Raw genomic sequence first — 27,566 nt, forward strand, 5'->3', positions numbered from 1 at the left:
TGTTGTTGAAGCTGACACCCTGGGATCCTTCAAGAAGCTGCTTGATGAGATTTTGGGATCAATAAGCTACTAACAACCAAACGAGCAAGATGGGCCGAATGGCCTCCTCTCGTTTGTAAACTTTCTTATGTTTTTATGTTCTTATGATATGAGTTTAATAAAAGACATACCTGAACTTGTTACCTACAGCACACACTGTGGCTAATCAAGCTCATATTGAAACCTGGAATGGTTGACACTGCTATGCAACAGGAGTCAATCTCTATCTAATCTCCATCTCCCACCTAATCCCCATCTCTCAGCTCATGATGCACTGTTCTGCTGGGTTCCTCCGGCCACTCTGTCTACACAGCGCCAGAGAAGGGTGTTCATGGAGCCTCACCCTACCCTGGAGAGAACCCTTAATCAAATCTGTGCAGTCGAATTGTAATCCACAGGAAATGAACAGCTGCATCACAGACTTAAACAGGCACATATAATATTCAATTATCTAACAATATATGACAGTGACTATTATAATATTGTAGATAACTCCCCCAGAAACATCGAATTGTAGCTAATCATATAACTGAGCAGATAGACACAGTGTTGCTGGCTTACAGTACAGTAGCTCTGTACTGAGCAGATAGACACAGCGTTGCTGGTTTACAGTACAGTAGCTCTGTACTGAGCAGATAGACACAGCGTTGCTGGTTTACAGTATAGTAGCTCTATACTGAGCAGATAGACACAGTGTTGCTGGTTTACAGCACAGTAGCTCTATACTGAGCAGATAGACACAGCGTTGCTGGTTTACAGTACAGTAGCTCTGTACTGAGCAGATAGACACAGTGTTGCTGGTTTACAGTACAGTAGCTCTATACTGAGCAGATAGACACAGCGTTGCTGGTTTACAGTACAGTAGCTCTGTACTGAGCAGACAGACACAGCGTTGCTGGTTTACAGTACAGTAGCTCTATACTGAGCAGATAGACACAGCGCTGCTGGTTTACAGTATAGTAGCTCTGTACTGAGCAGATAGACACAGCGTTGCTGGTTTACAGTACAGTAGCTCTGTACTGAGCAGATAGACACAGTGTTGCTGGTTTACAGTACAGTAGCTCTGTACTGAGCAGATAGACACAGTGTTGCTGGTTTACAGTACAGTAGCTCTATACTGAGCAGATAGACACAGCGTTGCTGGTTTACAGTACAGTAGCTCTATACTGAGCAGATAGACACAGCGTTGCTGGTTTACAGTACAGTAGCTCTATACTGAGCAGATAGACACAGCGTTGCTGGTTTACAGTATAGTAGCTCTGTACTGAGCAGATAGACACAGCGTTGCTGGTTTACAGTACAGTAGCTCTGTACTGAGCAGATAGACACAGCGCTGCCGGTTTACAGTATAGTAGCTCTGTACTGAGCAGATAGACACAGCGTTGCTGGTTTACAGTATAGTAGCTCTGTACTGAGCAGATAGACACAGCGTTGCTGGTTTACAGTATAGTAGCTCTGTACTGAGCAGATAGACACAGCGTTGCTGGTTTACAGTACAGTAGCTCTGTACTGAGCAGATAGACACAGCGTTGCTGGTTTACAGTACAGTAGCTCTGTACTGAGCAGATAGACACAGCGTTGCTGGTTTACAGTATAGTAGCTCTGTACTGAGCAGATAGACACAGCGCTGCTGGTTTACAGTACAGTAGCTCTGTACTGAGCAGATAGACACAGCGCTGCTGGTTTACAGTATAGTAGCTCTGTACTGAGCAGATAGACACAGTGTTGCTGGTTTACAGTACAGTAGCTCTATACTGAGCAGATAGACACAGCGTTGCTGGTTTACAGTACAGTAGCTCTGTACTGAGCAGATAGACACAGTGTTGCTGGTTTACAGTACAGTAGCTCTGTACTGAGCAGATAGACACAGTGTTGCTGGTTTACAGTACAGTAGCTCTATACTGAGCAGATAGACACAGCGTTGCTGGTTTACAGTACAGTAGCTCTATACTGAGCAGATAGACACAGCGTTGCTGGTTTACAGTACAGTAGCTCTATACTGAGCAGATAGACACAGCGTTGCTGGTTTACAGTACAGTAGCTCTGTACTGAGCAGATAGACACAGCGTTGCTGGTTTACAGTACAGTAGCTCTATACTGAGCAGATAGACACAGCGTTGCTGGTTTACAGTACAGTAGCTCTATACTGAGCAGATAGACACAGCATTGCTGGTTTACAGTACAGTAGCTCTATACTGAGCAGATAGACACAGCGCTGCTGGTTTACAGTACAGTAGCTCTATACTGAGCAGATAGACACAGTGTTGCTGGTTTACAGTACAGTAGCTCTATACTGAGCAGATAGACACAGCGTTGCTGGTTTACAGTACAGTAGCTCTGTACTGAGCAGATAGACACAGCGTTGCTGGTTTACAGTACAGTAGCTCTATACTGAGCAGATAGACACAGCGTTGCTGGTTTACAGTACAGTAGCTCTATACTGAGCAGATAGACACAGCGCTGCTGGTTTACAGTATAGTAGCTCTATACTGAGCAGATAGACACAGCGTTGCTGGTTTACAGTACAGTAGCTCTGTACTGAGCAGATAGACACAGCGTTGCTGGTTTACAGTACAGTAGCTCTATACTGAGCAGATAGACACAGCGCTGCTGGTTTACAGTATAGTAGCTCTGTACTGAGCAGATAGACACAGCGTTGCTGGTTTACAGTACAGTAGCTCTATACTGAGCAGATAGACACAGCGCTGCTGGTTTACAGTACAGTAGCTCTATACTGAGCAGATAGACACAGCGTTGCTGGTTTACAGTACAGTAGCTCTGTACTGAGCAGATAGACACAGCGCTGCTGGTTTACAGTACAGTAGCTCTGTACTGAGCAGATAGACACAGTGTTGCTGGTTTACAGTACAGTAGCTCTATACTGAGCAGATAGACACAGCGTTGCTGGTTTACAGTACAGTAGCTCTATACTGAGCAGATAGAGCAGATAGACACAGCGTTGCTGGTTTACAGTACAGTAGCTCTATACTGAGCAGATAGACACAGCGTTGCTGGTTTACAGTACAGTAGCTCTATACTGAGCAGATAGACACAGCGCTGCTGGTTTACAGTACAGTAGCTCTATACTGAGCAGATAGACACAGTGTTGCTGGTTTACAGTATAGTAGCTGTATCATCCATCTAACTAGTCGCACACATGCATTATGTATGTGAGCGGAGCTATCACTATAGTAATTAAAGTAACAGCACACCCCATAATAGACCTTCGCTCTTAAATGCAAACACATTTTTACAGATTTGCGGTACGCTTTAATGTCACGAATGTGGAACAATGCCAGAGACTGTGAAACCTTTGCTGCCTGCCAACAGCATATGCTCCAAATTAATTAAGCCAGCAATTAAGCCAGCAATTACATGTAGAAGATTTTTTTGCCAATTTTTTGGATTTCAAGTCGGGGATTAAGAGATGAATCCTATTTACTGGGGGGCTTTCTTTCAAAAGGAGTGAAATCAACACAAGCTCCTGGGTATGACGTCAGCATCACAGAACCAAACACACCAGCCTGGGTATGACGCTCCTGGGTATGACGCTCCTGGGTATGACACTCCTGGGTATGACACTCCTGGGTATGACGCTCCTGGGTATGACGCTCCTGGGTATGACGCTCCTGGGTATGACGTCAGCCTCACAGAGCCACACGCACCAGCCTGGGTATGAGCTCTTGGGTATGCGCTCCTGGGTATGAGCTCCTGGGTATGAGCTCCTGGGTATGACGTCAGCCTCACAGAGCCACACGCACCAGCCTGGGTATGAGCTCCTGGGTATGACGCTCCTGGGTATGAGCTCCTGGGTATGACGCTCCTGGGTATGACGCTCCTGGGTATGAGCTCCTGGGTATGACACTCCTGGGTATGACGTCAGCCTCACAGAGCCACACGCACCAGCCTGGGTATAAGCTCCTGGGTATGACGCTCCTGGGTATGACGTCAGCCTCACAGAGCCACATGCACCAGCCTGGGTATGAGCTCCTGGGTATGACGCTCCTGGTTATGACGCTCCTGGGTACGAGGCTCCTGGGTATGACGCTCCTGGGTATGACGCTCCTGGGTATGACGCTCCTGGGTATGACGCTCCTGGGTATGACGTTCCTGGGTATGAGCTCCTGGGTATGAGCTCCTGGGTATGAGCTCCTGGGTATGACGTCAGCCTCACAGAGCCAAACGCACCCTGCATTAAAAACCCACCCAGAATAGAAGTACTGTGTGTATTAGTCTCAGTCTCTGCATTTGTTAATGTAAAATAATGAGAAGCATTTGACAAATCCATTCATTATACAGTGTGTAGAGAGTTAGTAACCTACAATTGCTGCCAAATGGTTATGGAATCCAATAAATAGCCCAGTGAAGAAGGCTTCTTATTCCTGTATACCACACAGGATATGTGCAACACTGTACACTGTCTCAGCAGATAGACTGGGTTTGTACTATACTGTACACATGCACAGCTGAATACGAAACGACATGCCACTGTCACACAGCGTCGGTCACTAACATGCACAGCTGAATACGAAACGACATGCCACTGTCACACAGCGTCGGTCACTAACATGCACAGCTGAATACGAAACGACATGCCACTGTCACACAGCGTCGGTCACTAACATGCACAGCTGAATACGAAACGACATGCCACTGTCACACAGCGTCGGTCACTAACATGCACAGCTGAATACGAAACGACATGCCACTGTCACACAGCGTCGGTCACTAACATGCACAGCTGAATACGAAACGACATGCCACTGTCACACAGCGTCGGTCACTAACATGCACAGCTGAATGAATACGAAACGACATGCCACTGTCACACAGCGTCGGTCACTAACATGCACAGCTGAATACGAAACGACATGTCACTGTCACACAGCGTCGGTCACTAACATGCACAGCTGAATACGAAACGACATGTCACTGTCACACAGCGTCGGTCACTAACATGCACAGCTGAATACGAAACGACATGCCACTGTCACACAGCGTCGGTCACTAACATGCACAGCTGAATACGAAACGACATGCCACTGTCACACAGCGTCGGTCACTAACATGCACAGCTGAATACGAAACGACATGCCACTGTCACACAGCGTCGGTCACTAACATGCACAGCTGAATACGAAACGACATGCCACTGTCACACAGCGTCGGTCACTAACATGCACAGTTGAATACGAAACGACATGTCACTGTCACACAGCGTCGGTCACTAACATGCACAGCTGAATACGAAACGACATGTCACTGTCACACAGCGTCGGTCACTAACATGCACAGCTGAATACGAAACGACATGCCACTGTCACACAGCGTCGGTCACTAACATGCACAGCTGAATACGAAACGACATGCCACTGTCACACAGCGTCGGTCACTAACATGCACAGCTGAATACGAAACGACATGTCACTGTCACACAGCGTCGGTCACTAACACGCACAGCTGAATACGAAACGACATGCCACTGTCACACAGCGTCGGTCACTAACATGCACAGCTGAATACGAAACGACATGCCACTGTCACACAGCGTCGGTCACTAACATGCACAGCTGAATACGAAACGACATGCCACTGTCACACAGCGTCGGTCACTAACATGCACAGCTGAATACGAAACGACATGCCACTGTCACACAGCGTCGGTCACTAACATGCACAGAATGACAACATGCCACTGTAGCGTCGGTCACTAACATGCACATGAATCACTGTCACACAGCGTCGGTCACTAACATGCACAGCTGAATACGAAACGACATGCCACTGTCACACAGCGTCGGTCACTAACATGCACAGCTGAATACGAAACGACATGTCACTGTCACACAGCGTCGGTCATTAACATGCACAGCTGAATACGAAACGACATGTCACTGTCACACGGTGGACCTTGCATTCAAAAATACATAACACATCCACAACTTCAAAACACTCAGAACTAAAAACTGATGATAAACTCAGACACAAGGTTTGCAGTCCCGTCTTCGCTGTACTGTGAGGTGCACTACAGAATGCTCCAGCCGAAACATCTGTCTTCCTGACTGAGGTTTGCAGGTCCTGTCTTCGAGTTTTACCATAAAAACAAATAAAAGGCCGAAGTCACCGGGCAGGCTTACCTATGGAGTAGCGCATCACTGAGAGCTGCTCGTTCCCATCTGTGTGAACCCCCACCAGGTCTCTGCTCTCCGCGTCCAGAACGTACCACCTGGACAGCAAAAGAGGGGTGTTAGTGTCTGAGGGCAGGGAGGCTGCTGGGTGCTCACTGCTGTCGACAACAGAGCCGCTGGTCATCTGACTAATCGCTGGGAAGCAGTCATTGGTTCTTTAAAACGTTCTGATAAGACACTGACCCAATTCACAGCGCAAAACAACCTATTTTGCTCCAGCTCAGAGAGAGAGAGAGAGAGAGAGAGAGAGAGACCAGCGCTAAGTAAACAGGCCTCTTGCTTGGCAGTGTTACCCCAGTCTGAAGGATGTTTGCTGTGGCTGGAACGTGTAGGGGCCTGTCCCAGCAGCAAGTCACTGCCTAATCCTTCCAGCTGTGCTAGCTTCCCACAGGGGAATCTGACTGCCTGCTGCCAGTGCCCAGCATGTGCACTGTCATTATCAAATGATAACCAGATCAAGAATAAGGTACCTCTGTTAATTCTCCCTCTGTGACTGTGCCAGTGATCGCTATACATACTCACTGTTTCATTTAATCAAACACAGTATTGAGACAAGTATCACACTGCTAGTAGATCCCTCACAATAACCCATCTGACAGCACCCTTGTAATATTGCTGCCCTTGTAATATTGCTATTACAGAACATAGCGGAGATGAGAACAGCACGGCTCTGAACGTACTTTCCTGAGTGTGTTCCGATCGCCACAACCACACCACTGGGATGGAATTCAGCACAGTGTCCGGGTTCCTGCAGACAGAGGGAGAGATGCGAGGTCAGAGCAGGGGAGAGAGCGAGGTAAGCAGAGGAGAGAAGAGAGGGAGAGAGGAGAGGAGAAAGATCAGAGCAGAAGGAATGAGGAGAGGTCAGAGCAGAGAGAACCCGATTCAGAGGGAGAGAGGAGAGGTCACATCAGAGGAAAGGTCACAGCAGGGGAGAGGATGAGTGGAGAGGTCAGAGTAGAGGAGATTGAGAGTGGAGAGGTCAGAGCAGAGGTCAAAGCAGAGAGTGTGGAGAGGTCAGAGCAGAGACGAGGGAGAGTGGAGAGGTCAGAGCAGAGGAGAGGGAGAGTGGAGAGGTCAGAGCAGAGACGAGGAAGAGTGGAGAGGTCAGAGCAGATGAAAGGTCAGAGCAGAAGCAAGGATGAGTGGAGAAGTCAGAGCAGAGGAGAGGTCAGAGCAGAGGCAAGGGAGAGTGGAGAGGTCAGAGCAGAGGTCAGAGCAGAGGGAGAGAGGAGAGGTAAGAGCAGGTGAGTGAGAACCAGAGACAGGGAGCTCCACTGTGGACAGCATTCTTACTGGGGTCCCTGTGTGTCCCACTGTGAAGGAGCTTCGTACTGTACAAGCTATAGGATCAGTTCTTAGTGCTACTGGGAGAATAAGATAACAGCCTGAGCATGTTTTTCACAAACTAATAACTATTTGCACAAGTAAACTACAATTCTAGTGGATGATTTTCATTAAAACAAAGATACAATCATTTCTACAGTTTTGTAAAAATCAAGTTTACGGAGAACATGCAGAACACTTGACACTGCAGCAATCGCTTGGTAAGGCACCGCCTACGAGTTTTACTGAGATAAGAGATCCAACTGAGGCACGGCAGAGGCAGGAGATCTCTCTTGGGTTGGGTCAACAGATGACATCATAATAACGTCTTACATCTAAAAGCCTGGTCCACTGGAGCGTGTGGTCCCTGGAGCTCCACAAACAGACTTGTCTGTCCTGGGCGCAGGTCAGGAACAAATCCCTGAAGGGGTGGGACGCCAGGCCCCAGAGCTCATCTGTGTGACCCTGCGAGAAACGGGAGACAGGGACAGCTCTTAACAAACAGCGCATACAGTACTGAAATCCAATCGAGGAGCACCCATCGCAGGATGAAATGGATGATGGGTCCCATCAAGGAGCACCCATCGCAGGATGAAATGGATGAATGAGATCACAGCCAGTCTCAAAAACATGGTTTCTCTTTGCTCATCCCTCATGACATTTCTCAATAGAATAACCAATGTGAAATACATATTGTATATAATTGAAACCGTTTGAAACAGTTCAATTTGAACGTGATTTGCATAGTTGTAGATAAAAGTCTTAAGAAGCTTCTTTTTTTAAATATAATAAATAAATAAATAAAATAAATAAATAAATAATAATAATAATAATAAATAATAATAATAATAATAATAATAATAATAATAATAATAATATATGTATTAATTTACTCACCTGCACTTCTACCCGGAATCCGTCATTAAACGTCCCCCTTAGAATAAAGTTGCGGGACGTACCCACCAAAACCTCTTCCCCCTTTCCTTCTGCCACAGCTCGGATGGTTCCATATTGGTCGGGAACCTGCAATTTAAACACAGCTCAAGTGACACAGCTTGCAAGGAATGCGGGGCGACGTTTCACGGTAACGCTACGTTTACGCAACATGAGTGCGGCAAAATGTCAAACACGGCAGACATATTCATGAGAAAAGACTTTTCAATCTTCAGCCTTTCCATAGCTGAGATACCAGCAAAAAATCACAAATATCACATCAGCAACGCAAGCAAGAATCATGAAAACCCAAACAGGGACACAACAAACACGTTCATTAAGAAGAAAAAAATCCCTACCTCAATATCCCGTTCAGGGTGCAGGTCGTGATCCCAGAGAATGATTTTGCGGTCCTTGCCTCCTCCGGTCAGCAGCGTTCCGTTCCTCATACGACACAGAGTGAAGAGGCTGCCGTCATGTGCTTTAATCTGCCGGCTGATCTGATAGACACCTTCGAGAGAGCAGGGGAGGTAAGCCAAGAAAAACAACGGCCTTATTATTCTTACTTAACTTTGCAGTTTCCTAAAGAAGGGAACCACTTGAAGAGAAAATCTTGTAACCTGACATGAAGCACGGGAACACAGAATAAACACTAACCCAACACCAAGCACGGGAACACAGAATAAACACTAACCCGACACCAAGCACGGGAACACAGAATAAACACTAACCCAACACCAAGCACGGGAACACAGAATAAACACTAACCCGACACCAAGCACGGGAACACAGAATAAACACTAACCCGACACCAAGCACGGGAACACAGAATAAACACTAACCCGACACCAAGCACGGGAACACAGAATAAACACTAACCCGACACCAAGCACGGGAACACAGAATAAACACTAACCCGACACCAAGCACGAGAACACAGAATAAACACTAACCCGACACCAAGCACGAGAACACAGAATAAACACTAACCCGACACCAAGCACGGGAACACAGAATAAACACTAACCCGACACCAAGCACGGGAACACAGAATAAACACTAACCCGACACCAAGCACGAGAACACAGAATAAACACTAACCCGACACCAAGCACGAGAACACAGAATAAACACTAACCCGACACCAAGCACGAGAACACAGAATAAACACTAACCCGACACCAAGCACGGGAACACAGAATAAACACTAACCCGACACCAAGCACGAGAACACAGAATAAACACTAACCCGACACCAAGCACGGGAACACAGAATAAACACTAACCCGACACCAAGCACGAGAACACAGAATAAACACTAACCCGACACCAAGCACGGGAACACAGAATAAACACTAACCCGACACCAAGCACGAGAACACAGAATAAACACTAACCCGACACCAAGCACGGGAACACAGAATAAACACTAACCCGACACCAAGCACGGGAACACAGAATAAACACTAACCCGACACCAAGCACGGGAACACAGAATAAACACTAACCCGACACCAAGCACGGGAACACAGAATAAACACTAACCCGACACCAAGCACGGGAACACAGAATAAACACTAACCCGACACCAAGCACGGGAACACAGAATAAACACTAACCCAACACCAAGCACGGGAACACAGAATAAACACTAACCCGACACCAAGCACGGGAACACAGAATAAACACTAACCCGACACCAAGCACGAGAACACAGAATAAACACTAACCCGACACCAAGCACGAGAACACAGAATAAACACTAACCCGACACCAAGCACGAGAACACAGAATAAACACTAACCCGACACCAAGCACGGGAACACAGAATAAACACTAACCCGACACCAAGCACGGGAACACAGAATAAACACTAACCCGACACCAAGCACGGGAACACAGAATAAACACTAACCCAACACCAAGCACGAGAACACAGAATAAACACTAACCCGACACCAAGCACGGGAACACAGAATAAACACTAACCCGACACCAAGCACATGTCTTTTTTGTGATGCAGGGCTGTGGTTTCGTCACCGAGGGAACACAGAATAAACACTAACCCGACACCAAGCACGGGAACACAGAATAAACACTAACCCGACACCAAGCACGGGAACACAGAATAAACACTAACCCGACACCAAGCACGGGAACACAGAATAAACACTAACCCGACACCAAGCACGGGAACACAGAATAAACACTAACCCGACACCAAGCACGGGAACACAGAATAAACACTAACCCGACACCAAGCACGGGAACACAGAATAAACACTAACCCGACACCAAGCACGGGAACACAGAATAAACACTAACCCGACACCAAGCACGGGAACACAGAATAAACACTAACCCGACACCAAGCACGGGAACACAGAATAAACACTAACCCGACACCAAGCACGGGAACACAGAATAAACACTAACCCGACACCAAGCACGGGAACACAGAATAAACACTAACCCGACACCAAGCACGGGAACACAGAATAAACACTAACCCGACACCAAGCACGGGAACACAGAATAAACACTAACCCGACACCAAGCACGGGAACACAGAATAAACACTAACCCGACACCAAGCACGGGAACACAGAATAAACACTAACCCGACACCAAGCACGGGAACACAGAATAAACACTAACCCGACACCAAGCACGGGAACACAGAATAAACACTAACCCAACACCAAGCACGGGAACACAGAATAAACACTAACCCGACACCAAGCACGGGAACACAGAATAAACACTAACCCGACACCAAGCACGGGAACACAGAATAAACACTAACCCGACACCAAGCACGGGAACACAGAATAAACACTAACCCGACACCAAGCACGAGAACACAGAATAAACACTAACCCGACACCAAGCACGAGAACACAGAATAAACACTAACCCAACACCAAGCACGGGAACACAGAATAAACACTAACCCGACACCAAGCACGAGAACACAGAATAAACACTAACCCAATACCAAGCACGGGAACACAGAATAAACACTAACCCGACACCAAGCACGAGAACACAGAATGAATGCCCTCCTGCTTTAGAGGGGTTAAAAACCACCTGATTGGGTGCTTGTGAAATACTGCTGATGTTGGATACAAATGGAAGTTCAGGTTTGAGCTGGTCTGTTTGGATGATATGGGGGTTCAGGTCCCTGGAGCACCTAACCTGATCCTGTTTATCCTGCCTAGTGCCCAGACTTGCCCTGGAGCATCTAACCCGATCCTGTTTATCCTGCATAGTGCCCAGCCTTGCCCTGGAGTGTCTCAGTTTGTTCCTCAGTGCTAATTACCTTTTGGCCCCTTCCCTGCCGTGGACTCCACTGTGCATTTGCTCCAGATCAGTATGATCCCCCCAGAGTCACCAGTCAGGATATCGCCGTTATTCAGGAAGGCCAAACACTGGATAAACTTGGGCTTCTCGTATTTCTGGTGTAATCAAAAATAAATAAATAAATAAATACATGTGTTTTTAAAGACCTGACCCACACATCACCTGCAGCTGACCTCCAATTAGAGAGACAGCCAGGAGTATTAGAAGATAAGGACATAAGAATGTTTACAAACAAGCCGTTTGCCCATCAGTGCTCGTCTGGTTCCTAGTGGATGGTTAATCCCAGTGATTCAGCATCAACAACATGGTTAGGTAACCCAATCCATACCCTCACTACTCTCTGTGTACAGAAGTTTCTCCTACCCTCTGTCCCAAGTCTGTCTCGGACTGTATCTAGTCTAGCTTGTCGAACACAAATAAAATAAGAGCGTGCGCTTCCAGTGTCCTCCACACTTACCCCAAAGATGCCCTGCTTGCGTGCCAGGGAGGTGCCGCTCCACGTCCAGAAGATGATGTGTGACTTTCCGCAGGGTTAGGGTTAGGGTGCCTGCCTCACTTACCCCGAAGATGCCCTACTTGCGTGCCAGGGAGGTGCCGCTCCACGTCCAGAAGATTATGTGTGACTTTCCGCAGGGTTAGGGTTAGGGTGCCTGCCTCACTTACCCCGAAGATTCCCTGCTTGCGTGCCAGGGAGGTGCCGCTCCACGTCCAGAAGAAGATGTGTGACTTTCCGCAGGTCACTATCGTGTTGGTATCCGTGGGATGGAACTCCACCACCAGCACAACTTCATTGGTGGTCTGTCGATCAAACAGGACCGGAGGAGTCAGTTCTGCTGCACAGAACACTGCTATCACAGTACAGTCCTGGCGCATTGCGTTTGCACAGCCTCCCCTGGCTCCACTCACCTTGATCTCTGCAATCTTGGATTTCTTCTGCCAGTCCCACACCGTCATCATGTGCTCGTTGGAGTCATCGATCACACACAAGTGGATCCCTGAATCCTGCGGAGATCCAACATGAGCTCAGCCACCTTCACCCATCAGGTAGGAGTCAGGCTGAGCGCCTGCCACTGCGCCACGAGTAAACTGTGCCGAGCAGCCGTCACTGCTGTAATTAGTGGCCGATGAGTTTGAAATATACGTCCTGTAGCATAGCACACATAATTACCTCCCTTGCCTTCTCATTCAGTTCAATGGACATTCTTTAAGGTACATTGTTTTTTGCTAGCATATGCATTTTGTTGGCTTGGCAAAAATATGCTACTTCCCTTAGGAGAAAAAAAGAAATGTGCTGAGCAGCAACTGTTTAAACTGCATTTAATTAGAGGGATCATGAGGCATTTGGCAGCCGTGCAAAACAGACCGGCATGCAAACGAGAACGGGGGGTCTTTCTGTCTGTCTGTCTGTCTGTGTTGGTAAACACGGGATACCCTGTGAATTAGTCACTCAGGCACAATGCCCACTTGTGTTTAGAAGAAACAGACATGATGCAAATTTAGGACCTACTGTACAGGGATACAGCTGCTATCAAATAGCATTTCAGCTTACAGATTCATTGAAGGATAATTTAGTCCTGCATGCGGTCTAGGATTCCTGATCTTTGTGTGCACACTACAGAGCAGGGCACCTAGACGTGAATATCTAGAAGTCTGCTGAGCCAGGCCTGGCTGCCCAGATCCTCTGAGACAGAGCCATTAGTAAGAAAGGAGTGCTGTAAGAAGCAGGGACTCACAGCCTTGGAGAAGGCCAGCGAGCCGACCCCTCTCTCGAAGGTGCCCATTCCGATGATCTGCAGGGTGGAGAGGCTGACAGAGTCCCAGACCCGCACGTGAGGCTGGAGGGGCTGCGACAGAGAGAGAGAGAGAGATATGTCAATAACAAAGCAGCCATAACCATACACTCCTCCTCATCTCTAGCAGGAATTCTACTTCACTGGGTGTTTTTAAATCTGGGAAGACTTTATTTAACTCTGTTAAATTGTTTTACCTGTCACTTTTTTACTAGTTGTTTGAGGTGTTATCTTATAAAGCCCTTTGTGGTGGCTCTGATAGTGAAAGGTGCTATATACAGTACAAGATGGGGTTTTTAGTGGATAATCTGTAACGCAATTTGAACTTGTAACAAAGGATGGCTGGCCAATTCTAATGTTTTCTTTATTTCAGGATGGACAAGTGGTGAAAGCCTAGTGTTTAAAGGGTTAATTGAGATTTGAATGACATGCTGGGCACTCAAATGAGCTCAGAAGATTCATTGAGTTCTGACTGTTTCATAATTTTGGACTCATTAAGTGAATTCATTAAGTAAGTTTTCACTTACCTTGACCCCCATAAATGGGACAAAACTGAATAAGTGAATGATTTTACAAAGGAGCAGCAGACTTACCCTTCCATCCTTATCTACCCCGGCGATCTGCCCCGTTGCGATTCGGATTTTGTCTGGGTGAATGGCAAGGCTGTGATAAAACAAAGCAAGACAACAAGAACAAGCTTACCGAACTGGATTAATAGTGTCTGGACCTTTCCAATGAAACACATGGCTGTTCCTGTGTCTCAGTCCAGCTGCTGGTCCTTCAATGAAACACACGGCTGTTCCTGTGTCTCAGTCCAGCTGCTGGTCCTTCAATGAAACACACGGCTGTTCCTGTGTCTCAGTCCAGCTGCTGGTCCTTCAATGAAACACACGGCTGTTCCTGTGTCTCAGTCCAGCTGCTGGTCCTTCAATGAAACACACGGCTGTTCCTGTGTCTCAGTCCAGCTGCTGGTCCTTCAATGAAACACACGGCTGTTCCTGTGTCTCAGTCCAGCTGCTGGTCCTTCAATGAAACACACGGCTGTTCCTGTGTCTCAGTCCAGCTGCTGGTCCTTCAATGAAACACACTGGCTGTTCCTGTGTCTCAGTCCAGCTGCTGGTCCTTCAATGAAACACACGGCTGTTCCTGTGTCTCAGTCCAGCTGCTGTTCCTTTAGGGTTTGACTCTGCAGTAGGTTGTGTATCTGCTTTATTGTGGAAAGCAATAAGAGTGCAGGCATTTCTGCTTATTTTAATTTCGAGTAGTTTCTAAGTGGGTGTCCAAATATATTCCAGGGATGTGAATATGGAAATAAGCTTGAATGAACATTTAAGGACCGTGTATTACTGCTACAGTAACATTCTTAAAACAATGAATCACATTCCATTTTAATCAAAACATTTTACTATATGCCGAATGAATATTTTAACATGAAACCAGAAAGGGACAAATAACCCACAAGGGCTTCAGCAGCCTGATGTGTGCCCCCCTGTTCAACGGGAGTTTCAGAGACGCACCATTTGACGCAGTCGGTGTGGCCGAGGTAGTGCCTCTGTGTCCTCTCCTCGGAGTTGAAGAGCACCACGACGGAGGCAATGAAATACACAAGCTCACCCGTCGGCAGCAGGGACACGTTCGCTCGGCAGTCTCTCCCGCGGTACCCATAGCTGCACCGGGCCAGTCAAGGAGCACAGCCACCGAGCCACTGGGGAGAGGAGCCCACACACACAGCGAGAGGGAGACAGGCAGGCAGACAGACAGACAGACAGACAGCCGTGTGCAAGGATACACCCACTCCAATTTGAGTTTCTCGGAAGGCAGCTCTGTCCGGGTGTCCTCGTAGTTCTCCACGTCTGAAGGAATGAACATGGTGATGGGCCGGCCCCTCATGAACATCTTGATGTAGTCTCCCTCTGTCAGGAAGATAGCACAGCTTGAGAGAAAACCCTGACACAGTCTCCAAGCCAAACACAAGGCCCCCCTGCAGTCCCAGGGCACTGCTTTGGCGCCACTACTCAGGTCTAAGAGCATAACATTTACTATGTGCTTCTGGTAACTACAAGCATTTTAACACAGGTGTCTGTCACTCATTTACACTCTGTAATGTGATCAAATAAAGAAGACTTCACATATAAATTAAAACTACTACAGAATAGACTGGCTGAGTATATTGTATCAGCTAACGATCACAGCACCGCTCCTTGTGTTTCAATGTGAGCTGCCCAGTCCAGCCTCTCTGTCTGCTACAGGAATCACTGTTTACTGTTAGCACTCTCAACAGTGGATGGGAAGAATTTACATAATGCTGCAACGGTTCAGAAAACCCATAACCTGAATTCCTAAAATCTTGTCGTCTGAATTTGGAATTTTTTAAGAAGTGATTAATGAATGATTATTGTTTCAAGATAGGATTTTACTTCCTCCTCACTCACCCCAGGTAAAGTGAATACAAGCTTCACTATGAGTGAGCAAAAAGCAGGAATAAAGGATGGGTCACCATCTCACTATCACTGACCAGGAGTGATCAATGCTGGTGGATACAATGTGGTTCTCTCTCTGTCACTGACCAGGAGTGATCAATGCTGGTGGATACAGCAAGTGGGGTTCTCTGAAACTGAATCAAGCTTGCATGGGGCAGTGCTGCCTTCGCTAATACTGGAAGACTCCTCGTTTGAAAGGGAACCCCACTGTACATAGAGACCACTGATTCAGGATTAATGAGGGTGATGGTCACTTCAGTACCCATACTTGCACACTTGTTCAGTACGCTTGCTTGCATAACAAACATAGAGGTCAAACATTATTTATTTAGTTAATGAATAAACAGCTGGCTCAGGCTGTGCACTGCATATGCAGCGTGTGTTAGTTCAGCACTTCAAAACCAATCGCTGTGTTATTCACCCCAGCACTCCACAGAAACCGAAAGCCACACAGAGTACCGCGCAAGGAAGGGATTGAGCAAAAAGACCAAGTGAAGGAAAAGCAACAGGAAGTGTGCAAGCAGTCAATCAGGACAGCTTTCAGTCTTTAGAACAGTGTTTAAGTTGTCCAGCATCCAAACCGAGCAGCAGCAAAACAAACAAACAAAGCCTACTTTTCCTATGCCAAGGATTATTGGTATTAAAAAGTAAATGATTCATTTGCAGTTGAATATACAGAAATTCTGTTTTGCTTGAAGGCTTTGATAATGAATAACCAGAAGACGAGTGTTAAAGCGAATGCAGCCTGACTATCCCCCCCATTAGACACTGCGGAGTGAAGGAGAGACGACACATCTGCACATCTGGAAAAAAGAGAGACGACACATCTGCACATCTGGAAACAAGAGAGACGACACATCTGCACATCTGGAAATCAATCCCGAATCGGAGTGAAACAGGCAATTCACTGCAGTCCAGGACAGGGTACGAAATCCAGCGTGAATCAATCAGATCATACGAGGACATTCCTGAGTCACTTCTGCAGGGTACAGATCATGTTTACAGGGCCTGTTTATTATCATCTCAGCCCCCCAGCCTGTGATTCTCCTGGCTGAGCTGTTTATACTGGCTCATTGAGTGGGAGTGATGACATCAATGCCATGGTTCTCTCAGCCCCCCAGCCTGTGATTCTACTGGCTCTCTGAGCGGGAGTGATGACATCAATGCCATGGTTCTCTCAGCCCCCCAGCCTGTGATTCTACTGGCTCTCTGAGCGGGAGTGATGACATTAATGCCATGGTTCTCTCAGCCCCCCAGCCTGTGATTCTACTGGCTCTCTGAGCGGGAGTGATGACATCAATGCCATGGTTCTCTCAGCCCCCCAGCCTGTGATTCTACTGGCTCTCTGAGCGGGAGTGATGACATCAATGCCATGGTTCTCTCAGCCCCCCAGCCTGTGATTCTACTGGCTCTCTGAGCGGGAGTGATGACATCAATGCCATGGTTCTCTCAGCCCCCCAGCCTGTGATTCTACTGGCTCTCTGAGCGGGAGTGATGACATCAATGCCATGGTTCTCTCAGCCCCCCAGCCTGTGATTCTACTGGCTCTCTTAGCAGGAGTGATGACATCAATGCCATGGTTCTCTCAGCCCCCCAGCCTGTGATTCTACTGGCTCTCTGAGCGGGAGTGATGACATCAATGCCATGGTTCTCTCAGCCCCCCAGCCTGTGATTCTACTGGCTCTCTGAGCGGGAGTGATGACATCAATGCCATGGTTCTCTCAGCCCCCCAGCCTGTGATTCTACTGGCTCTCTGAGCGGGAGTGATGACATCAATGCCATGGTTCTCTCAGCCCCCCAGCCTGTGATTCTACTGGCTCTCTGAGCAGGAGTGATGACATCAATTCCATGGTTCTCTCAGCCCCCCAGCCTGTGATTCTACAGGCTCTCTGAGTGGGAGTGATGACATCAATGCCATGGTTCTCTCAGCCTCCCAGCCTGTGATTCTACTGGCTCTCTGAGCGGGAGTGATGACATCAATGCCATGGTTCTCTCAGCCCCCCAGCCTGTGATTCTACAGGCTCTCTGAGCGGGAGTGATGACATCAATGCCATGGTTCTCTCAGCCCCCCAGCCTGTGATTCTACTGGCTCTCTGAGCGGGAGTGATGACATCAGTGCCATGGCTCTCTCAGCCCGCCCAGCCTGTGATTCTACTTGCTCTCTGAGCGGGAGTGATGACATCCATGGCTCTCTCAGCCCCCCCAGCCTGTGATTCTCCTGGCTGAGCTGTTTATACTGGCTCTCGGAGTCAGAGAGGAGGGATGTGTTTAACCAGATTCAGGAGTGATGACTGAGAACATTCCTCTGAATCCTGCGCTGGAGATCAGAACGAATCCCTCTACTTGGCTAGGATGCCAGGCTTAGAGTCAGAGAAAGAAAGGACTGTGTGTGTGTGTGTGTGTTTATGTACTGTATTGTGTGAGTGTTTATGTACTGTGTGTGTGAGTGTTTATGTACTGTATTGTGTGAGCGTTTATGTACTGTGTGTGTGTGTGTGTGTGTGTTTATGTACTGTATTGTGTGAGTGTTTATGTACTGTGTGTGTGTGTGTGTGTGTGTTTATGTACTGTATTGTGTGAGTGTTTATGTACTGTGTGTGTGTGTGTGTTTATGTACTGTATTGTGTGAGTGTTTATGTACTGTGTGTGTGTGTGTATTTATGTACTGTATTGTGTGAGTGTTTATGTACTGTGTGTGTGTGTGTTTATGTACTGTATTGTGTGAGTGTTTATGTACTGTGTGTGTGTGTGTGTGTGTGTGTGTGTCTATGTGGTGTATATGTCACACTCACAATGATGTTATATGTACGGTGTGGTGTAGGTGTGTGTGTGGTGTGTGTAGTGTACATGCATTGTGTGACTATGTGTTATGTACTGTGTGTGTGTGTGTGTCTATGTACTGTATTGTGTGTGTGTTTATGTACTGTGTGTGTGTGTGTGTCTATGTACTGTGTGTGTGTGTGTGTGTGTGTGTGTGTTGTACTGTGTGTGTGTGTGTGTGTATGGTGTGTATTGTCCATATACTGTACTGTGTGTGTGTGTGTGTGTGTGTGTGTGTGTGTGTGTCTATGTGTGTATTGTGTGTGTGTGTATGTACTGTGTGTGTGTGTGTGTTTATGTACTGTATTGTGTGTGTGTTTATGTACTGTGTGTGTGTGTGTGTGTGTGTGTATGTATTGTATTGTGTGAGTGTTTATGTACTGTGAGTGTGTGTGTGTGTGTGTTATGTGTGTGTGTGTGTGTGTTTATGTACTGTATTGTGTGAGTGTTTATGTACTGTATTGTGTGTGTGTTTATGTACTGTATTGTGTGTGTGTTTATGTACTGTATTGTGTGAGTGTTTATGTACTGTATGTGTGTGTGTGTTTATGTACTGTATGTGTATTGTGGAGTGGTTAATGTACTGGTGTGATGTGTGTGTTTATGTATACCTGTACATTGTGGTGTCCTGAAACATGTGTACAATTATGTACTGTATTGTGTGTGTATGGTACTGTATGTGTGTGGGGGTGGGGGGTGGGGGGGGTTGTGGGGGGGTGGGGGGGTTGTGTGTGTGTGTGTACTGTGTGTGTGTGTTTATGTACTGTATTGTGTGTGTGTTTATGTACTATGTACTGTATTGTGTGAGTGTTTATGTCTCTGTGTGTGTGTGTGTGTTTATGTACTGTATTGTGTCAGTGTTTATGTACTGTGTGTGTCTCTCAGCCCCCCAGCCTGTGATTCTACTGGCTCTCTGAGCAGGAGTGATGACATCAATGCCATGGTTCTCTCAGCCCCCCAGCCTGTGATTCTACTGGCTCTCTGAGCGGGAGTGATGACATCAATGCCATGGTTCTCTCAGCCCCCCAGCCTGTGATTCTACTGGCTCTCTGAGCGGGAGTGATGACATCAATGCCATGGTTCTCTCAGCCCCCCAGCCTGTGATTCTACTGGCTCTCTGAGCGGGAGTGATGACATCAATGCCATGGTTCTCTCAGCCCCCCAGCCTGTGATTCTACTGGCTCTCTGAGCGGGAGTGATGACATCAATGCCATGGTTCTCTCAGCCCCCCAGCCTGTGATTCTACTTGCTCTCTGAGCGGGAGTGATGACATCAATGCCATGGTTCTCTCAGCCCCCCAGCCTGTGATTCTACTGGCTCTCTGAGCAGGAGTGATGACATCAATGCCATGGTTCTCTCAGCCCCCCAGCCTGTGATTCTACTGGCTCTCTGAGCGGGAGTGATGACATCAATGCCATGGTTCTCTCAGCCCCCCAGCCTGTGATTCTACTGGCTCTCTGAGCGGGAGTGATGACATCAATGCCATGGTTCTCTCAGCCCCCCAGCCTGTGATTATGTATTGTCTGAGTGTTTATGTACTGTGTGTGTGTGTTTATGTACTGTATGTATGCGTGTGTGTGTGTTTATTTACTGTGTGTGTGTGTGCATGTGTACTGTATATATGTGTGTGTGTGTTGAGGTTGTTTTGTATCGTGTGACACCCCCTATTGACAGAAAGAGGAAGCCTGGAGAGAGAGTGCTGTGCGGGTGCAAAGAGGAAAGTGGACGGATGGCTGGAGGGACAGGCAGACAGGCAGAAAGGCAGACAGGCAGGCAGGCTGGCAGGCAGGCAGGCAGGCAGGCAGGCAGGCAGACAGACAGGCAGGCAGACAGCCTCCCCCGCAGCAGAGAGACAAGGCTTACCTTGGCTGTTTTTCTCTCGAGTTGACATTTTTGCTGGTTATGAGACAGAAATAAAATCACTCAAAAAAACAAAAATAATAAGAAATAAATACATACATACATACATATAAATTAACAAAAAATAAAGAAATAAAGAAATACACTAAATAAATCCAATCAGAAACACGGGGGAACACAAGTGAAATGAATGTGTTTACCTTGGCTGATAACTGGATCCTTGTGTCTGTAAGAAATAAACAAACAGATTAGCCTGGTTCTGCCGAGGTCATTACAGGGTGAGAAGACAAAGCAGAAGAGAAGTGTTTTCAGGTAATGTTTCGGCGCGCAAGCAGCAACTCATTAAACTGATGTCCATGACTCAATCTATTTGACTGGAATGATGCCATGATTGATGACTGCTGGCTTTTCCAGCTGGATTGGTGAAGGGGAATGGGAAGGGCTCGAGATCTTTATCATCCTTAACCCGGGTGTCATGAAGGGGTCAAATCCACACAGAGTGGGAGGTGAAGAGATCCAATAGGAGATTATGGTTCAGATCCACTTACTCCACAACTCTATCCTAGCTCTGTCTACTCACTTTCAATCTATACTGAACTCTGGCATTAAAGAAGTCAACCCTTATTGCACAGTCTGACAGCTAGCATGTGCTGATGAGGTTAAACTCTGTATCGCAGTCTGGTAGCTGGTATGTGCTGATGAGGTTAAACTCTGTATCGCACAGTCTGGTAGCTGGTATGTGCTGATGAGGTTAAACTCTGTATCTCACAGTCTGACAGCTGGTATGTGCTGATGAGGTTAAACTCTGTATCGCGCAGTCTGACAGCTAGCATGTGCTGATGAGGTTAAACTCTGTATCGCACAGTCTGGTAGCTGGTATGTGCTGATGAGGTTAAACTCTGTATCGCACAGTCTGGTAGCTGGTATGTGCTGATGAGGTTAAACTCTGTATCGCACAGTCTGGTAGCTGGTATGTGCTGATGAGGTTAAACTCTGTATCTCACAGTCTGACAGCTGGTATGTGCTGATGAGGTTAAACTCTGTATCACGCAGTCTGACAGCTGGTATGTGCTGATGAGGTTAAACTGTATCGCACAGTCTGGTAGCTGGTATGTGTTGATGAGGTTAAACTCTGTATAGCACAGTCTGGTAGCTGGTATGTGCTGATGAGGTTAAACTCTGTATCGCACAGTCTGGTAGCTGGTATGTGCTGATGAGGTTAAACTCTGTATCGCACAGTCTGGTAGCTGGTATGTGCTGATGAGGTTAAACTCTGTATCGCACAGTCTGGTAGCTGGTATGTGCTGATGAGGTTAAACTCTGTATCGCACAGTCTGGTAGCTGGTATGTGCTGATGAGGTTAAACTCTGTATCGCACAGTCTGGTAGCTGGTATGTGCTGATGAGGTTAAACTCTGTATCGCGCAGTCTGGTAGCTGGTATGTGCTGATGAGGTTAAACTCTGTATAGCACAGTCTGGTAGCTGGTATGTGCTGATGAGGTTAAACTCTGTATCGCGCAGTCTGGTAGCTGGTATGTGCTGATGAGGTTAAACTCTGTATCACGCAGTCTGGTAGCTGGTATGTGCTGATGAGGTTAAACTCTGTATAGCACAGTCTGACAGCTAGTATGTGCTGATGAGGTTAAACTCTGTATCGCACAGTCTGGTAGCTGGTATGTGCTGATGAGGTTAAACTCTGTATCGCGCAGTCTGGTAGCTGGTATGTGCTGATGAGGTTAAACTCTGTATCGCACAGTCTGGTAGCTGGTATGTGCTGATGAGGTTAAACTCTGTATCGCGCAGTCTGGTAGCTGGTATGTGCTGATGAGGTTAAACTCTGTATCGCACAGTCTGGTAGCTGGTATGTGTTGATGAGGTTAAACTCTGTATCGCGCAGTCTGACAGCTAGTATGTGCTGATGAGGTTAAACTCTGTATCGCACAGTCTGGTAGCTGGTATGTGCTGATGAGGTTAAACTCTGTATCGCACAGTCTGGTAGCTGGTATGTGCTGATGAGGTTAAACTCTGTATCGCGCAGTCTGGTAGCTGGTATGTGCTGATGAGGTTAAACTCTGTATCGCACAGTCTGACAGCTGGTATGTGCTGATGAGGTTAAACTCTGTATCGCGCAGTCTGGTAGCTGGTATGTGCTGATGAGGTTAAACTCTGTATCGCACAGTCTGACAGCTGGTATGTGCTGATGAGGTTAAACTCTGTATCGCACAGTCTGGTAGCTGGTATGTGCTGATAAGGTTAAACTCTGTATCGCACAGTCTGGTAGCTGGTATGTGCTGATGAGGTTAAACTCTGTATCGCACAGTCTGGTAGCTGGTATGTGCTGATGAGGTTAAACTCTGTATCGCACAGTCTGGTAGCTGGTATGTGCTGATGAGGTTAAACTCTGTATCGCACAGTCTGGTAGCTGGTATGTGCTGATGAGGTTAAACTCTGTATCGCACAGTCTGGTAGCTGGTATGTGCTGATGAGGTTAAACTCTGTATCGCACAGTCTGGTAGCTGGTATGTGCTGATGAGGTTAAACTCTGTATCGCACAGTCTGGTAGCTGGTATGTGCTGATGAGGTTAAACTCTGTATCGCGCAGTCTGGTAGCTGGTATGTGTTGATGAGGTTAAACTCTGTATCGCACAGTCTGGTAGCTGGTATGTGCTGATGAGGTTAAACTCTGTATTGCACAGTCTGGTAGCTGGTATGTGCTGATGAGGTACTGTGAGAATGCAATATAGAACACTGTGTGTGAATGCAATATAGAACACTGTGTGAGAATGCAATACTGAACACTGTGTGAATGCAATATTGAACACTGTGTGTGAATGCAATATAGAACACTGTGAGAATGCAATACTGAACACAGTGTGAGAATGCAATATTGAACACTGTGTGTGAATGCAATATTGAACACTGTGAGAATGCAATATAGAACACTGTGTGAGAATGCAATATTGAACACTGTGTGTGAATGCAATATTGAACACTGTGTGTGAATGCAATATTGAACACTGTGTGAGAATGCAATATAGAACACTGTGAGAATGCAATATTGAACACTGTGTGAGAATGCAATATTGAACACTGTGTGAGAATGCAATATTGAACACTGTGTGAGAATGCAATATTGAACACAGTGTGAGAATGCAATATTGAACACTGTGTGAGAATGCAATATTGAACACTGTGTGTGAATGCAATATTGAACACTGTGTGTGAATGCAATATTGAACACTGTGTGAGAATGCAATATAGAACACTGTGTGAGAATGCAATATTGAACACTGTGTGTGAATGCAATATTGAACACTGTGTGAGAATGCAATATTGAACACTGTGTGAGAATGCAATATTGAACACTGTGTGTGAATGCAATATTGAACACTGTGTGTGAATGCAATATTGAACACTGTGAGAATGCAATATTGAACACAGTGTGAGAATGCAATATTGAACACTGTGTGTGAATGCAATATTGAACACTGTGTGTGAATGCAATATTGAACACTGTGTGTGAATGCAATATTGAACACTGTGTGTGAATGCAATATTGAACACTGTGTGTGAATGCAATATTGAACACTGTGTGTGAATGCAATATTGAACACTGTGTGTGAATGCAATATTGAACACTGTGTGTGAATGCAATATTGAACACTGTGTGTGAATGCAATATTGAACACTGTGTGTGAATGCAATATTGAACACTGTGTGTGAATGCAATATTGAACACTGTGTGTGAATGCAATATTGAACACTGTGTGTGAATGCAATATTGAACACTGTGTGTGAATGCAATATTGAACACTGTGTGTGAATGCAATATTGAACACTGTGTGTGAATGCAATATTGAACACTGTGTGTGAATGCAATATTGAACACTGTGTGTGAATGCAATATTGAACACTGTGTGTGAATGCAATATTGAACACTGTGTGTGAATGCAATATTGAACACTGTGTGTGAATGCAATATTGAACACTGTGTGTGAATGCAATATTGAACACTGTGTGTGAATGCAATATTGAACACTGTGTGAGAATGCAATATTGAACACTGTGTGTGAATGCAATATTGAACACTGTGTGTGAATGCAATATTGAACACTGTGTGTGAATGCAATATTGAACACTGTGTGTGAATGCAATATTGAACACTGTGTGTGAATGCAATATTGAACACTGTGTGTGAATGCAATATTGAACACTGTGTGTGAATGCAATATTGAACACTGTGTGTGAATGCAATATTGAACACTGTGTGTGAATGCAATATTGAACACTGTGTGTGAATGCAATATTGAACACTGTGTGTGAATGCAATATTGAACACTGTGTGTGAATGCAATATTGAACACTGTGTGAGAATGCAATATTGAACACTGTGTTGAATGCAATATTGTGTGTGAATGCAATATTGAACACTGTGTGAGAATGCAATATTGAACACTGTGTGTGAATGCAATATTGAACACTGTGTGAGAATGCAATATAGAACACTGTGAGAATGCAATATTGAACACTGTGTGTGAATGCAATATTGAACACTGTGTGTGAATGCAATATTGAACACTGTGTGAGAATGCAATATTGAACACTGTGAGAATGCAATATTGAACACTGTGTGTGAATGCAATATTGAACACTGTGTGAGAATGCAATATTGAACACTGTGTGAGAATGCAATATTGAACACTGTGTGAGAATGCAATATTGAACACTGTGTGAGAATGCAATATTGAACACTGTGTGAGAATGCAATATTGAACACTGTGTGAGAATGCAATATTGAACACTGTGTGATAATGCAATATTGAACACTGTGTGATAATGCAATATTGAACACTGTGTGATAATGCAGTATTGAAATGATTTTCTGATGACCAAACCAAACCATGGCTTAATGGAAATGCTTTCGTACTCTGGAAAGTGGAGTGGACACATTGCCTGCTCTATTTTCAAGATGCACACAAAGTTGCTGCACAGGAACAGTCTTACCTCTATTGCTATTTCTGCTTAGATTGGTATTTGCCAAGTTTCCTTACATTTCCAGCAAAAACATTGCCTTAAAAAGGCTGACAGTGAGGAAGTGAGGTGGGGAAGCATATCAGTGTTGCACAGGCTTCAGGACACAAGTGCAACACTAATGTGCGTCCCCAAATTCACTTCTTTATAATCTGCCTAATGAATGTTCTTCTGGAATAGACAGCAAGCATGGCAAAACAACTGAAAATTCTACATAACACACATAATAGGATATTAAACTGGTAACAAATTAAATATAAAAAAGAGATCACATAAAGTATGCCGTTAATGAGGGTGGGGGTGGGGGGGTGTACGTGTGCATGTGTGTGTGTGTGTGCGTGCGTGTGTTCCACAAAGCCAGAGGGAACGCACTGACAGACAGATCGCAGTCAGTAAGAATGGAAAGGTAGGAGGGGGCCTTACTTCTCTGCATTCTTGACCACTTTGGAGAGGAGCTTGGAGGTGGAGGCTGCCTTGACCAGCTTGGAGGTGGAGGCTGTCTTGACCAGCTTGCTGCGGCTGTCGTCCGAGCTCTCCCAGGGGCTACTCTGCGATCGCTCCATCCCCGAGCCTCGCTTCACATTGTGACCCCCGCTCGCGCCAAAACAAAGAGAGGGGGAGAGAGAGAACAGGAGCGGACTCATCATCATCATGGCTTAGAACACAGGAGGAGAGCCACTCCCCTTGTTTCATTATGAGACAGAGAGAGAGTGAAGGTGGAAAGCACCCCCTTTCAGCTACTCCAGGACAGAGAGAGAAAGAGAGAGAGCGAGAAAGAGATAGGAGGTAGAAAGCAGCAGACACCCCCTTTAAGCTACTCCAGGACAAACAGAGAGAGAGAGAGAGAGAGTGCGAGGCCCCAGTTAGCTTCTTGCCTCTGGAGGAGAGCTGGGCTCCCGTCACAGCAGGGGGTCTGGGGTTTGCACTAAAACAGATCTGGATTGCACTCTGCCAGTGTACACAGGACACAGTCACTCTCTCTCACACATAACACACACGCAGGAACATACCCAATACACTCTCATACACAAAGCTATCACACAAATAAGTATGTACTGTACAAAGAGTTAAAAATAACTTTGATCAGCTCACCAGATATACTGTACAAAACTTCAATTCATTTGTATTTTCTAAAAATTTTAGAAATCCCCCACCCACACTCACTCACACGCTCACTCACTCACATGTTCACTCACAAGAACACACGCAGCTGGATTCTAAAGATCATGCTCCCCAGACTCCCCTCAGTCAGAGCCCTGTCTGCAGTGACGGGACCCCACACTGCCCCTGAAGAGAAGACCTGCGAAAGACAAGCGGCCGTACCCTCCATGGGCTGCTTTCTGCTTGAAGAGAAAAACCAGCAAACATCAACACAGGCAAGTAAGTATTGCCACAGGAGGGCAGCCAACAGGCACCCCGGCGAGGGGAAAGCACACAGCCCAGCGGCGGGTTAGTAAACCGGGCACGCTGCCGTCTCAGGCACCCAGCAGAACAGCAGCAGGACGAAGCATCAGAAAACAGGGGCAGTAAACAAGTAAACACCCTCATGCAGGCACCTCTCAAACAAGGCTCTGAGTAAAGTGTGTGTTAAAGGAAGATAATTCAAAAGGCTCAGATTGCCCGCGGTTGGATCAGTTCTGTTCTCTGACCTCTTGAGTGTGACCCTTCTGCTGCTGGACAGGCGCTGGCAATGCCTTTAGTCCTCACTCACAGCCAGTGTAGGCTCTCCCTACTAC

General features: G+C 46.4%; 1 protein-coding gene across 1 annotated transcript in view; it reads right to left on the reverse strand.

Annotated features, from left to right (window-relative positions):
• Nucleotides 1-27,566, reverse strand: part of LOC121316460 (echinoderm microtubule-associated protein-like 4) — a 140,440-nt gene that overhangs the window by 15,550 nt on the left and 97,324 nt on the right. The window contains exons 5-19 of the mRNA XM_041251525.1: nt 26,254-26,421; nt 21,000-21,025; nt 20,803-20,835; nt 15,429-15,552; nt 15,157-15,306; nt 14,233-14,302; nt 13,583-13,693; nt 12,756-12,851; nt 12,513-12,647; nt 11,809-11,944; nt 8,846-8,997; nt 8,451-8,576; nt 7,887-8,018; nt 6,908-6,975; nt 6,177-6,265 (exon numbers count right to left, since the gene is read on the reverse strand). Coding sequence (XP_041107459.1) covers nt 6,177-6,265; nt 6,908-6,975; nt 7,887-8,018; nt 8,451-8,576; nt 8,846-8,997; nt 11,809-11,944; nt 12,513-12,647; nt 12,756-12,851; nt 13,583-13,693; nt 14,233-14,302; nt 15,157-15,306; nt 15,429-15,552; nt 20,803-20,835; nt 21,000-21,025; nt 26,254-26,421 — 1,616 coding nt within the window. The remainder of the gene's footprint in view (nt 1-6,176; nt 6,266-6,907; nt 6,976-7,886; nt 8,019-8,450; nt 8,577-8,845; nt 8,998-11,808; nt 11,945-12,512; nt 12,648-12,755; nt 12,852-13,582; nt 13,694-14,232; nt 14,303-15,156; nt 15,307-15,428; nt 15,553-20,802; nt 20,836-20,999; nt 21,026-26,253; nt 26,422-27,566) is intronic.

Source organism: Polyodon spathula, chromosome 5 (assembly GCF_017654505.1).
Source record: "Polyodon spathula isolate WHYD16114869_AA chromosome 5, ASM1765450v1, whole genome shotgun sequence".
NCBI classification, from domain to species: domain Eukaryota; kingdom Metazoa; phylum Chordata; class Actinopteri; order Acipenseriformes; family Polyodontidae; genus Polyodon; species Polyodon spathula.